This window comes from Geospiza fortis, unplaced genomic scaffold (assembly GCF_000277835.1).
Source record: "Geospiza fortis unplaced genomic scaffold, GeoFor_1.0 scaffold424, whole genome shotgun sequence".
Taxonomy (NCBI): domain Eukaryota; kingdom Metazoa; phylum Chordata; class Aves; order Passeriformes; family Thraupidae; genus Geospiza; species Geospiza fortis.
The window spans coordinates 3,422,260-3,436,137 of NW_005054354.1; the positions used below are offsets into that span (position 1 = coordinate 3,422,260).

Consider the following 13,878-nt stretch of genomic DNA (forward strand, 5'->3'; position numbering starts at 1 on the left):
AGACAGTATTTCTTGATAGTAATTCTTTACGTGGCTACATGACCTGCCATTGCTGTTATTTTATAACCAGTCGTCTATCTAAAGCTTTTTGCTCTTTAGAAGTACAAGCAGCAGCAAAGTGCAGATCTTGCTGTTATTTATCATGTGCCCAGGTAATGGGAAAGCTATATACAAACAGGCAATGCCAAGTATTTCCATGGCTTTGAAGATATGGCTGTAAATTTGTGCAGGCACTTGAATGAGTTTTGCAAGTCAGTTGCATTGATAGGATTTAGATTTTTATTTATAAGAGTACATATATGAACCACTGGCCTATGCAGGAACTTGGACTACTCTTCTCAAAATTTTGCATTAACTATTTATTTTATTTTGTGCAGTAGCAAGCTGAGAAAACCTTCCATGTGACAAACAATAGTGTGATTGCCTTCCTGGGCAGTTCTTTACAGGCTGTATTTTTACTGCCTGGGTAGAATCTTTTTTTCTCCAGCCTTCACTGAAAACTTATTGGTTTTGCCCAGGCAGGGGATCAAGTTTTAGTGCTCTGCTTTGACTGTTGCATACCATTTTGTATGTCCAGTTCTATTTGTGTTCTTATATTGTTGTGGTTATTGGGAAGGGTGTGGGTTAGCTAATTAATAGATTTTAATCTGTTAATTGAAAATCTGAGATTCTGACACATAGGCTGGGCTAGAGCAAAGATCAAATTGCTCCTTTTAATTTATTTTATGGAAATTAGGTTCTGAAGCAGGGCTGAGATTTGAGAACTCCTCAGCAAACCTCTCATCCCATGTTGGGTGGGGCTTTGAGCAACCTGGTCTAGTGGAAGATGTCCCATAGCAGGGGTTTGGAACTAGGTGGTCTTGAAGGCCCCTTCCACTATTCTGTGATTCTAAGACACAGAATTTTCCAATCCAAATCAAAGATTGCTGTGTCTGTTGTTTGAAACATCCTTGTTGCAGTTCACTCTAGTAGGGACAGATCAATTAAGCTCAGTTAAGGATTGAACTGATTAAGGGTTACAAAATTTCTACCTGGTTTTCATTGAATAGAATTTAAAAAGCTATACCCCATGCAGGACAAAACTTGGATTGCTGCTCAGAGGTACCCACAGGGAACTGCCTGTTCCTGTTCTCACAGAGCTCTGCTACCCTCAGGCAAATCTGAAGAGTCACATAAGGAACAAAACTACAGATCTTGGACAGATACAGGCAACTGTAACATCTTCTCTGAATACAGAAGTTTTACTGCTGCTACCTTACCTTTATAGCATAACATGGTTCAAGTCCTTTCCCAGAGAAATCTATACCCGAGTTCATTTACCACTTCAGCGTCTAATCCTGCATATTCTGCTTTACTAGGATCCTGCCCCAGCTTCAGGGTTTGGATATAACATTGTTTTCTAAGCCCTTCCAATTTCTTTCAGGTTTACTGTTTCATTACCTACTGTCTTTGGTTCATTGCATTTTTCTTTTTGGAATTTTGCACTGTACTTGTTTGCTTGTTTTCAGTTCCATATTATATGATTCCAGTTTTATTTCTTTGCCAGTTTCGTGCTTAAAATCAGTATATGTGATCTCTTTTTGGTGCTTCATTTAAGTCCATATAGCTGAACAGGCGACCTGAGTCTAACTAACTACAGTTGTAGTGAGTCTGATTCTTTTTCCCTGTTTTCTGGTGACATTTGTTTCTTTTGCATATGTGTTCCTGAGAAGGAAAGAAAGGTTCACTGAGTAATTTTCTGATGATTTCTTCTTGCAAGAACCTTTCTTCATTTCATTTGATGATCCCCAGCCCAGATACCCTTCTTGCTCTTCCAGTTCCTTCATTAAGACACCCTGTTCTAGTGTAGCTGTTGCAGGATTGTTCTGTTCATGCAGGGTTGCTCTGCCAAACAAACTTAGAGGGTCATTTGGAGAAATGTTCAGCTCCATGAGGGCTGATCTGTTTGTTTGTGTGGTTAAGAACAGACATGGGGCTGTCTCACATTAAAATTTCATCAGCCACAGAAAAAATATGAAGCCATAAGGTGAGCTGCAAATAAAGCAAGGGTTTGCTGTGAAATACTTATTTGAGAAACTTCTGTACATGTTATTTGCTTACAGTGCATTTTAAAAATTTCAAGCAAAAGCAGTGTTGGCCTGTGCTTGCTGTGCACTCATGGCCTTTAGGTGTAATCTTGGCATCAAAACATTGTGGAAGGTTATTCCCACTGTCTGGCATTCACCTTCAGATCATGAAGCAACACTCAAGTACAAAAGAGACAGGAGAATGCTATTGTTTAGATAACATCTTAACCAAGCAACAATTGCATAAATGGGGACAGGATCTATCATATGTCATGTTCTGCTTACCGCTCATGAGGGGTTTGGTTTCATACCTAGTGCAGAAAAAAACCACAGAAAATGTGTGTTATGAAGTAGCTTCCAAGAATGAAATGTTTGCAGATCCTAACATGGATAGGGAATTCTCAGAACTATCAGGAGGAGAGTTGCAGCTTTGAGACGTAGTTAGTCATCCTGCTTTCCCGAGGAGTGGCTGCCCTGTGCTGAAGTTCTGTGTCGCCTTTCAGAAGCATCAGTTCTTCAGGAATTTCTTCAAGCATGGTAGTGGCTCTAGCCTGTTTTACAGAGGAGCAGATCCTTTCAGAACATGTTAGAAAGAGAGCCTTGTAAAGGATCCTTGGAGACTTTTCAAAACCTCATGTTACTCAAGTAATGGTAGTTACTTTATGCCATGTTTTCAGCAGTGAAACTGGAATATAAATTTTAATCCTATTCTAAACCCTCTCTTCTTCCCTCTTTGCACCCCAGTCATTTCTTCCTCTGACCACACTGTTTTACTATCCTTCAGTTTTCTCTGACTTGAGAGGTTTGCACTGTAAACATTCTGACCGAAATAATTTTGTTATAAATAACAACCTTCTATTTTTCATGGTTTATTTTTAACTTGATGCAGGACTTGAGAGGGTAGTGATCTGTGTAAAGAGTTGATGAAGCAGATAGGGGAGAATTATTTTCATGGCTTTTCTGCAGAAGGAAGTGTATCACAGAATGAAGTAATTTCTTTCTGCACAGACACTTGTTTACTGTCTGCATGTTCCACTTTGCCCGAAAAAATGAACCAGTTGCTGGAGGTCCACTGAGATCACAAGAAGTAAAGAAGTTATTCTGGCTTAGCTTGGTGTGTATTCATGATCTTGATTTATGTTATCTCCTCTGATCAACTGAAGCTTTATGAAGAAAACTGCTCCACCAAATTTTTTGGCAGTGGATTTTCTCTGGAGATGAAGCTGGCTAATGATTACCTGTCTCTGAAGTGGTGCATGTCCTTATCAGTCGGCTTAACAAAGCATAATAAAGGGGTCATCAGCCATGCTACTGTTCTGATTAACTTACTGATTCCACTGTCACTAGGAACTGCTTTTGGCAAATGGAAAGAGGATGGCAGACTAGGATCCAAGGTCACTGAAGTTGCAAAAAGCAGAAATAAGAATGATCGTATTGCCATGGGTTCTCATGGTCATCAATGTGTTTACACTGGAAACAGAAGCCATCTCTTATCTATGTCTCAGAGGGAAGGAAACCAGTGTTCTGCTGCTCAAAGTGCTCCAGATGTTTGTCTTATGTGGAATTGATTAAACAGCTCAATCATTGTAACATGTCCTAAAACATTCTGTTGATAAAAACAAACATAAGATTGCTGGTTGATAGAGATATGCCTAAGACACTAATGAATTCATTAGTCCATGCAGTAAACTTTGGGGCCTTAAGTATTTTTGGCAAGGAGCATGAAATATAAATTACCTCTTACCAGTTACATAATCATCTTATTTTAAAATAGATATATATCTTATTTGTTACCATTTTGAGAGAAGGATCTTTATGCTCAATGTTATTATTATGCTGTTTTCAGTGGCTAAGATAGGTTCATTAGAGGAAAATATATCATACTGAATTCAACAGCCTAAGGAAGATGGGGCTGCTGCTGCTGCTCCATATCCCCAGATCCAACCAGTACCAAGGCTGAAGATGTGTTTCCCATAAGCACACAGACACACAAAGTACTTAGATCTGTGCATGGCAAGACATGCATATCAGAGAGGCAACAGCTTCATCCCTTCTGCTCTCTAGCTAAGCAGGATGGAGGGCCAGTAGTGAGAGTATATGTACACATGTAGGGATACATCACACATCTGCAAGGTGGATGGATCCCTCCAGCACACAGGCTCACACAGTCTGCCTAGTAGCTCCTTCATCCCAATTTCCCCAGCTGAGCTGGACATATGAGCCCCCAAGGTCATAACCCCACTCCAGCTGTTGGTACAGACCATCCCATGTGCACACATGTGACTGGCCAAGACTTCCCAGGACCCCTTTGGCTGCCCCTGACTGCTCTTACTCTTAGAGATGGGCAGATGCTTTTCAGAGCTGGCAGGGACTTCCAGGGTCCCATAGGTGACCCTTGTGTACTACTCTGGACTGGTGGCAATGAGCTTTTGATAGGCTGATGGCTCATGTGGTGGTCTTGGCAGTAGCCCACCAGGGTATTACCCAGGTTTTCTATCCTGCTGTTGTTCTGAGTAACATTATATGTGTGTGGAGAAGCTTTTATCACACAATGAAACTCACCTTTGATTAATCATCTCACCTTTCTAATGATTAGAGTGGACATTTTACCTGTCTAGAAGCTGCATAGAAATTTAAGGTCTTGATTTATTTTTTTCCCAAAGGTTCACTCCTGGAGTGCATTTCTTAGATTAGGACCTACACAAGGAAAATTTTGTTTGTTTCACAAGTTACCCCTAAATTTATGAAATTTTACATAAAGGCCTCAGGTTTAAATTACCTAGTTGTTAGTGGATTTAATGTGAGGAGTGGAGGAAGAATGAAAATGGTGAGAACAGTCCAATAAAATCAGGAGAACACATTCCTTATGACTCCACCCAGTCATTTTACACCTATTTGAAAAACAATTCTGTACTTGTTACTGAGGGTGAAAAGTGGAAGGGCACTGGGGAATGAGGCCAGAGAGAAAAGAAAGAAATGAGCCATTATGTGGTTCCTAAAATCACCTGGGTTTGTGTCTTGCCTCTTCAGACAGTAGGAGCAGAGCTTGCAGTAACTGTGCTTTTCAGGGTACATTTGGGAGAAGATGTTTAACATAGAGTGGCAGTATTTCCACCAGCCCTTTGGCTGATGGCAGTCACCTGCATTTGTAAGCTGGAAGACAAAAAATATTTCATAGACTTTTTACCTCATGATCAAACTTGGAAGTCTCTAGCAGAGGTCATACTGTAACACAGTACTAGTACTGTCCACCTGTGCTTTTCTCCTATTTAAAGCAATTTGTGCTTCCAAAAGAAAGGGGTTTTGCCCTTGTAAAACAGGCAAGACAATGGATTTGCTGCTGCCTCCCTCATTTCCTTAGGTAGTTCAGACACATTCAGGTTAGATACACATGTTAGGAGAAAAAGTGCCTGTTAAAGCTGCAAGAGTCACATAATACACCATTCTTAATGTCTCCAGCTTCTTGCTTTTTTCTCCCCATATTTGTATTTTGAATCCAAGGAACAGCAGCCAAATCTCTGTTCCTATAAATTTTATGGTTGCACTTTGATTCACGTGATTTGGATCAAAAAGTATTGTCCTCTACAAGAATCAGTGCAGATGGCTTGACAGACCTCCTTTATCAGCTAAGACTGGGAAAAGAAAGTGCTAATTTATTACTGATAGTGTTATAAGTTCATGTTTGCTCCACTTTTTTTTTTCTTTAACACCTTCAATTTGATAATAGCAGGAAAGATATAAGACAGGCCTTTATCAGTCAGATAAAGAATTGCCAACTCTTAAGTCTTCTGCATACAGGTTTTACCTACTTCAACTCAACTCTTATCTGGCTGATAAGATTAATGACAGTGCTTCTTACAGCTTTTTAACTTTATTCGTGCCATGAAGTTCAAAGGTTGTTGGAGAGCAGTATTCCACTGGCCACCATTCTCCTTCTCTTCCTCTGGATAAAGGTCTGTGAGTTTTCAGAAGTCATAGCAGTAAGCTTTCTTTTCATGAAAATGGCAGTACCTTGCTTTTGCTCTTCTTCAAGCATTCTGAGAGTGAAGGGCTAGGCTCAGTTTCTGAGCCTTGGATAATTGTGTTGCCAGTTTGTCATACAGCAAACACTTGGAGAGACATTCCAACCAGTCGTGAAATGTTACTATTTTGCTATTCAATAGACAATGTGTATCATCTCTCATAAAAACAAACATCTCAGTCTTGCCCTCTGTGTACTTTTGGAAAAGAGAGGGATGATATTAAAGACTTTAATTGTTACTGTACTATCTACAGCGTAGTATTTTAGGTTGCCATCAAGGAACATGCTTATGCTTATGTTAAGATGAAGTTGGTGAAATGACATGGAAAAAAAGAGTGTGATATATCCAGCAGTAGTTTTAGGTAGATATAGGATCTCTTTTAACTACATGTGATTTGTTTTCCATGTTCTTGTGTCCACTGTGAAGGTAAAGACAAGATTCTGTCATATCCTCCCTCAGGTTACTTTTGTTTTAGCTGGTTCTCATGATTCAGTGCAGTGTAACTTCCTTACTCTAACAGAATCAGAAACATTCAATCTACAGTTTAAAAACCTTCAGATTGAGTGATGGTGAAGCTTGGGTTGTGACCTCTGGTAGTATTCCAAACTAACTCCTGCCACAATCTGAAAAACTGATTTAGAATTGGGCCTTGTTCAGTTAGTCAAATACAGCATTTGTATAATTTATTTTACCATGAAAAACAGAGGCAGGATGGAACTTTTGTTCTCCAACCTGGAAGAGTTGGAGCTTGTGTACAGAAGTGGAGACCTCCAGACCTCTCCAGGTCTAGATTTATATTACAATCTCATGTGGCTCTTCTATATATTTACCAATCTACTTGAAGCTGAACAAACTCAAAGGTGGAAATTCAGGACCTGAATTGTTTGGGGTTAGCAGGGCACTGTCTTGTGTTGCTGTCCTTTGTAGCAGAAAGAAGGCAGGGTGTGTGTTTTTAAAACCTTGACTAAAAATGTATTGATATTGCATTCTCATTTTATTGGAGAAGTTTGGCCAAAACCAAGTCATTTAGCTGATTTGGTCTGTGTCTTTTGCATGCAGTTGCAATTTCTGTTCTGATTTGAGTGTATTTTCTGTTTAGGACCGATTAAAATTGCTTCTTAATTTGTAGATAAGGCCAATGTTGCCAGAACACATCAATTAATTACTGGAGAAGATAGATTCTATGTGAATAATGACATGAGGGACCATTATGGAATCCCAGAATGGTTGAGGCTTGAGGTACTTCTGAGGATCACAGATTACAACCTCCCTGCTCAAGAAGGATGCCTTTATTTCACACAATAAAGCTGGAGTCAATCTAGAGTGTGCAGTAAATGAAAAATTACAATTTTAGTAAAAATATCCTTTTGTGGCTGACAGCATAGGGAAAGTATTGCTTATGAAATACTGAGAACTGAAGAGATGCTAGGCTGTGTCAGTTCTAGGAGAGATTACCAAGACCTGAGTGGAAAATTCCAGCACTTTCATCAGAGTGAAGACATAGATAGCAATATTGATATTTCGCTGATGGTCTGACTGTATTTGCTGAATTGGAATGTTGGACCAATCATGGTTGGCTTTGTCTGAGTGCTTAGGTAGCAATTTGTTTAATTTCTGCGTGGTAACCCTTTCCCAGAAAAGTATTGATGTACAGCTAAAAACAGAGCACCCCTGGGTTAGCAGCCTTGGTTGAAGGCAAACACATGCTTAAGTGACTTGCTGGACTTGAGCCCAAGGCCTTGTTCACAATGATGGCTCTGTTTCTCACTGCACTCACGTTCTGTCATCGAATGTGCCACTAGCCAGCATCTCTGCCTAACAACATTGCAGTCCTGTCACTTTGCTCAAAATTGGGAGTGTGTTTCTTGCCCACTATTTCTGAAAGCAGCAAACATGGGGCAGTGGAATTAGCAGAGTGTCTTTTAAACATGTTAAGATTTTTGTGGCGCTGAATCAGACAGACAAATAGATCTTTACAAACCTTCTGGCTAGTTTTAAAACTGGGCACATCTCTCGATTCCTGTTTTAGTCAGTGCAGATTGAGAATGGCAGTAAGTGGCACATCCATTGAAGTAATAACTGTTTGAAAGTAGTTAATTGTGTATCCTTGAGATGCTGTTTGGAAAAAGAAGTTTCTGAAATAGAGAGGAAGGCAGATGGATGGATGCAGGAAGCAACTGACAATCTGGAAGAAAGAAGTGGGTTTCTCAGTGTTAGAGTTCTGTCTTTTGAAAATGGACATGCCAGTTTGTGACTAAGCAGGAAGTAACTCAGCAATAAAGGAATCTCCCTCCTACAGTCATATGTTCTTTAAAAACTGAGGGAAAATCCAGATAAACATGAATACAACCTTCCAGGTTAGTTTCATCTCTTATTTACAAAGAAAATAATGCAAAAGCTTTCATTATACAAGAGAAGCATAAATTAATACCTTGCATATACTAAAGACTGAGTGTGGTTTATTTTCTTCCTGCTGTTACAGATTATTTAATTAGACTGCAATCACAGTTCTTGCCTCTAGCTTGTTAAAATACATTATTTGAAAGGAAATGCCAAATCTGAGGTCAAAAAGGAAACCAAACTTATTTTGTCTGCAACCAGGTTTTTTGGTGGAGACTGTGGAACTGTTCCTCCTTCACTGCTGGCCTGTGAGATCAACTATGGAACATGCTCAAGAAGAAGAAGTGGGTCTTGAGGAAACCCAGATGTATTGTGTGCAGAGACCAATCTACAACCAGGAGCTCCTGCAAGGACAGCTGCACAGGCGACAGAGAACCCATCAGACTTTAGGGCAGAAGATTGCACATTCTTGTCGGTAGGGTTTTTGTCTTATCTTTGTTTTATTGGTTAGAAATATTATAATTCTTAATTGATTCATGCACTTAGACGGTAATCTCTTCAAAGAAACCTAAAAGATAAAACCACTAATTCTACTTTGACCATTCAGCAAGACTGGGAAGAAGCTGTTTATGTGTGTTTTAATGTTAATGTAGAACTATATTAGAAAGTGTTCGATAAATTATTTGAATTGCCTTCATCAAAGTGCAAAAGGAAAATACGCAGCATAGGAATGTGAAGTATTAGTCAGATCACGTGACATGAATTCATAAGACCCAGAAAATATCTGTCCTTCTTATGTGGAAATACTTATGGCCAAATTTGTGCTTCACATGATCCTTTCACAGAAGAATGGAGATGTGTGATAGCTGTGTAGAAATCTAAATATTGGTCTAATAAGAACTTACTAAAGGCATTCTCTAGCTTTTAATTAACTGCCTTGGAATCTAAGTATCATCTTGTTAGATATGAAATGTCTTTAACTGTGGTTCTCTTGCTCCATGGTGCCAGGGGATATAAGTTCTCATTAGCTTTTATTTATCCATGCTTCATTTGCAGAGTTTTTTCCATTTCTTTCTCAAACCGTGTTCTGCAGGACAACAGAATTGCTTTTCTATAAAATATTCCTGTTCACATTATTTGACATTTGGAGATTAGCTTTGGTTTATGGAATGACTTCAATGGTAAAGACACTTAATTCTACCTCAGAAAACTTGTCTGTGTCGAATTAAAAGAAAGTGGATCAAAATCCTCCTTTTTGTGATACAGTCTACCATGCAGAAGTGTGGATGACTCTCTCACTTTTAGCAACAAGCTTCTTCACTGTACAATCCAGAAATGCCAACAAATCCGTGCAATTCTCTTGCAATTCCCCTAGATAGAAAAGCACTTATACAATCCCTGTGTTACATTTTTAGCCAAGGTTAAACTTACCACAGTACAATCAAGGTATGATGCAAGGCAATACTGGATAGAGATATGTACTTCCTGCCTCTATTCATTTGTCATGAGTCAGGGTTTCAAAAGGTTAATAGCTCTGCTGAGAGTCCCAAGGGTCAGTGCTGCTGGCTTCAGTGCCTTTCCTTTCTGGGTGAGGAAGGGTTATGCTCTCAAATAGCCTGAAAGTGGGTCTGTCAGTACTGGTAGGGATAGTAATAAATACTGGTTAAATTAATAGATTTGCCACGTTTAAAGCATAAGAATATACAATATTATGATCAAAAAAGTATAAAGCATGCAAATAGTAAATGGCAAAAAAAAAGCACTGCAAGTAGTAAATGGCAAAAAAAAAAGCACTGCAAAGTATTCTGCTGAGTGAAAACCATTATCAGGAAGCAAGTTATTCTCAGGGGATTGTTACTAGGAATGATCTCAGCAAAAGGTTTTATGTGACCACTCAATTGTGCATGGACTGGAACAGTTTTACTTCCCACTGACCTCCAGTGGGAAGTAAAACTGTTCCAGTCTATGCACATTGAGTTTTGTGCTCCAGTTTTGTTCACTTCTCTAGTTCCATAAGGTTTGTCAACAGCACTAACCCATGATTAAGGGCTAAATTAACTGGAGGCATAGTTGTTTGTGCTTAAGCATGTCCAGAAATTACTGTCATCAGGAGTCTGAGCCTGCCTGTAAAGGAGCTGTTTTCCTGTATAGAGATGAAAGACAATTTTTGCAGCCTGTTTGTCCCCTGCTAGTGTCTAACTTTCTTTCTGCTTTGTAATTCCAGTTGTACTTCTAAGAAAGCCAAGTCTTATCTGTACAATTTCTTACCAATTTTAAAATGGCTGCCTCATTACCCAGTAAGGAGATACTTATTTGGAGACATTATCTCAGGTATTAGCACTGGGGTCATGCAGCTTCCTCAAGGTGAGTGTACCTCTGGATTTAATTATCTCTTCTTTACTTTTCCTGTGTGTGCCTTTGTGGCAGTTCTTGACATCCTGGAACAGGTGCTCCTGACAACAGGATGTGTATCTCAGGGCTCTCTGTGGAGATCAACATGGATTCTGCAGACAGCCCAGAATGATGATTCCCTTAAAACTGCAAGTAGTGATGTGCACCAAACCCTGAAAGAAGCTCCCTCTCTAATCAGTATCCACAGCTCTCAATGGCAGACCAACCTTTCACAGTTTAAGTGCATGTCCAAACTTTTCCTGAATGCACCATATTATTTACTGATCTCATTGTCCTGAAAGTCGTGGCTTATTTCCTGCAGAGGGTAGCAGACATATAGACATCATATTTCAGAGGGCAAGTGAGGCAAAGGAACCAAACTAAATTTAACCAGAGAAGAACATGCAAGAATTCAAAGACTGATCCCTAAGGCTAGAAGTCGCCAATTTACACTGGAACCATAGTAGCAGGCAGTGATTTATGTGGCGGAAGTAAATCAAAATCATCATCTGTAACAAGACTGAAAATCTGTGGAAATTTCTAGTAAATTCTTGGAAGTGTCAGCCTAAGTGGAGCCCACTTCTGAAGCAGGAGTAGGTTCTGGAAGACAGAGAAATCCAGTGTTCACTATTCTGTGTCCATTCCAGCTCTTGGTGAATGGACCAGCAGAATCTTTTGTTTAGCCCAGCATTTACTATTAGCAGTTTCAGAAGTGTTAGGAGTTTAGAAAGCAACAGCACTTCTACAGCAATATCATTATGGGGTGCCCACTGCTCTGGGAATGGCAGCTTCACAGTAGCTGCCACAGTCTCAGTAGATCTTTCCACAATGTCTTGGGATCAAGGAAATTCTCTGATTTGTGCAGAGCCTTGTCCAGAGGGGGTTGTAATTAAGCAAAAATAAGTTTATTTCTGGGTTGATTTATTTCATATTTGCACTTCACTTGTTCCACTTTAGGCTGAGGCAGGTCTGAAAAAGTCATCTGTAAATCCAAGATTTTAATGGGTGGTAAACAGTTAAAATAATTAAATACTCTAACTTGGGCTCTGCAGATAATTTCTTCTGTATCTTCCTGGTTTTAAGTTTTATGATTAAGGTTATTTTTATTTCCACACATGGAAGCATAAACTTATCTTAAACTGATAGCTAATGTGGTTAACTCTCAGGCATATCTGTCATATACTAGACACAAACATTGTCAGTTGTATACTGAAACATAATTTATGTCATGACCTGAAAGAACACCAAAATGTAAGTAGTCAGCAGTGAACTTTGTACTTAATTTTGTGACTCTTTTTAAAAGTAAACATCATTCATTTGGCGCCTGTAGACATGCCCTTAAACTGCTCCTAATCTTTCCCTTTCTAAAAACACAAAAGTTGAACTTTCAGTTTTCTGGAATGGAAGTAATTATAGCAAGCATGGGTTCAAAGAAGCCTGGGAATCATTCCAGGCAGAACTACAATGACCACGGTGTTTAAGCCATGGCCTCCTATCAGGTCAATGTCTCTTTATTTCCTTGGCACTGACAGTCTCTAAAAATGCCAGTACAAATGAAAGGAAATAAAAGGATATTCAGATCAGGAACTTCACATACACCCACCCTCTCAGTTTTGAACCCTGATTTTCAGTTCTGGTTACATGTACTGTTAAGTTCATCATCATATTAAAGGCCAGACTGTTACAGTACAGGGTGTTAGCTGATGTCAGGAGAGGTACCCCTTGGGTGAGAGAAGATATGTGGGATGAGTTTCACAAGTACTTAATGAAATGCTCATTTGAGCAAGAGAATCAATGATACCATCAGTCCACTTTTGGTGAGAATATGAATTTTTGGTAAGGACTCAGATATTGCTTAGGGCTAGAACAAGGCCCTGTGACTTGCTGCACTGCACAAGAGCACTTGGATAGCACAGAAGATCCCTTTGGTTTAGCTCTTTTTTTTTCTGTAATGTGATGCTTTGTCTCCCAATTTAAATTATTAGAGAGAGGTGTTTTTGAGTAGCACTGGCTCTCCATGGTGGGTGAACCATTGCTCCTGTTTGGAATTTGCGCTGGTCTGCTGAGATTTTTACTGCTCATTTGGACCAATGTGCCCAAGTGTGGCAAGAGCCCACAGGTGTTACCAGCCTGCACTTGTGAGAGTGCAGAACCAAGCCAAGCCAGGATGCAGTGTTTTCTCCTTGAGGCCCATTTGTTCTGTTCTGGTGTCAGTTCTCATTAACACAAGCTATGTAGAGCTATTGTTTTGGCTGGAACTGCTTGGGACAGTTATGTGCCATATCACATGATGTACACCACTTGCTTGTGAGCCTGGTCCCATGATAAGCACACCATGAGTCACACAGAGGGTGGGAGAGAGAGGTGTTCTTCCCTGGTGTCCCTTCGAGCTGTTCCCCCCACAGCTCCACAGTTATGCTTGCCAGCCCCCACTACAGATAGGAATGATGTGGATTGCATTCCACTGCATGGGACTGGACAGGGCTTAATGACAAAAAGGATTTTGTTTTTGGAAAGCATACCAGACTATATAAGCTCTGTGGCCTTACAGATTGTCAGAAGTTCTCTGCTTATTTTACATTTTGAAGCATGTTTTGTGGAAACATAAACTGTTATGTTATCCCAGTCATTCTGGGGTGAGGGAGGAGGAAAGTGTTTAGTCAGTTAGGGGTTGCCATGAACACCATGTCTGATGGGGAAAGGAAGAAAAAGTCAAATGTGTCCCACTTGTTATGAGAGTTTGGGTGTTTCTAACCAGATTCTTCTGAAGATGAAAACAAAAGCAACAAAAATAATTTGGTGGCCATTAAGGAGTACTTGCACCCACAAAGGCAAAACAGGTGCACAGGTGTACACACAAACACACCTGCAGTGCCTGTAATTAGACTTTGGTTTCCTGACTCAACCCATCATGTTTCTAGGCACTGCCCTAGAATATCATACATTTTAAAGACTATTCACTGAAAGATCTCTTATTTTTTAAACCTGGGACAAGTCTCTAGATTTCCTATTAGGTGTGTTCAGTTGTAGTAGACTTAAATCCCTTAAATCCCTTTGCT

General features: G+C 39.7%; 1 protein-coding gene across 1 annotated transcript in view; it reads left to right on the top strand.

Moving 5' to 3' along the window:
- SLC26A5 (solute carrier family 26 member 5) overlaps positions 1 to 13,878 on the top strand; it is a 32,978-nt gene that overhangs the window by 2,077 nt on the left and 17,023 nt on the right. Inside the window, exons 2-3 of the mRNA XM_005423522.2 lie at positions 8,690 to 8,903; positions 10,653 to 10,792. Coding sequence (XP_005423579.1) covers positions 8,749 to 8,903; positions 10,653 to 10,792 — 295 coding nt within the window. The 5' untranslated portion in view covers positions 8,690 to 8,748. The remainder of the gene's footprint in view (positions 1 to 8,689; positions 8,904 to 10,652; positions 10,793 to 13,878) is intronic.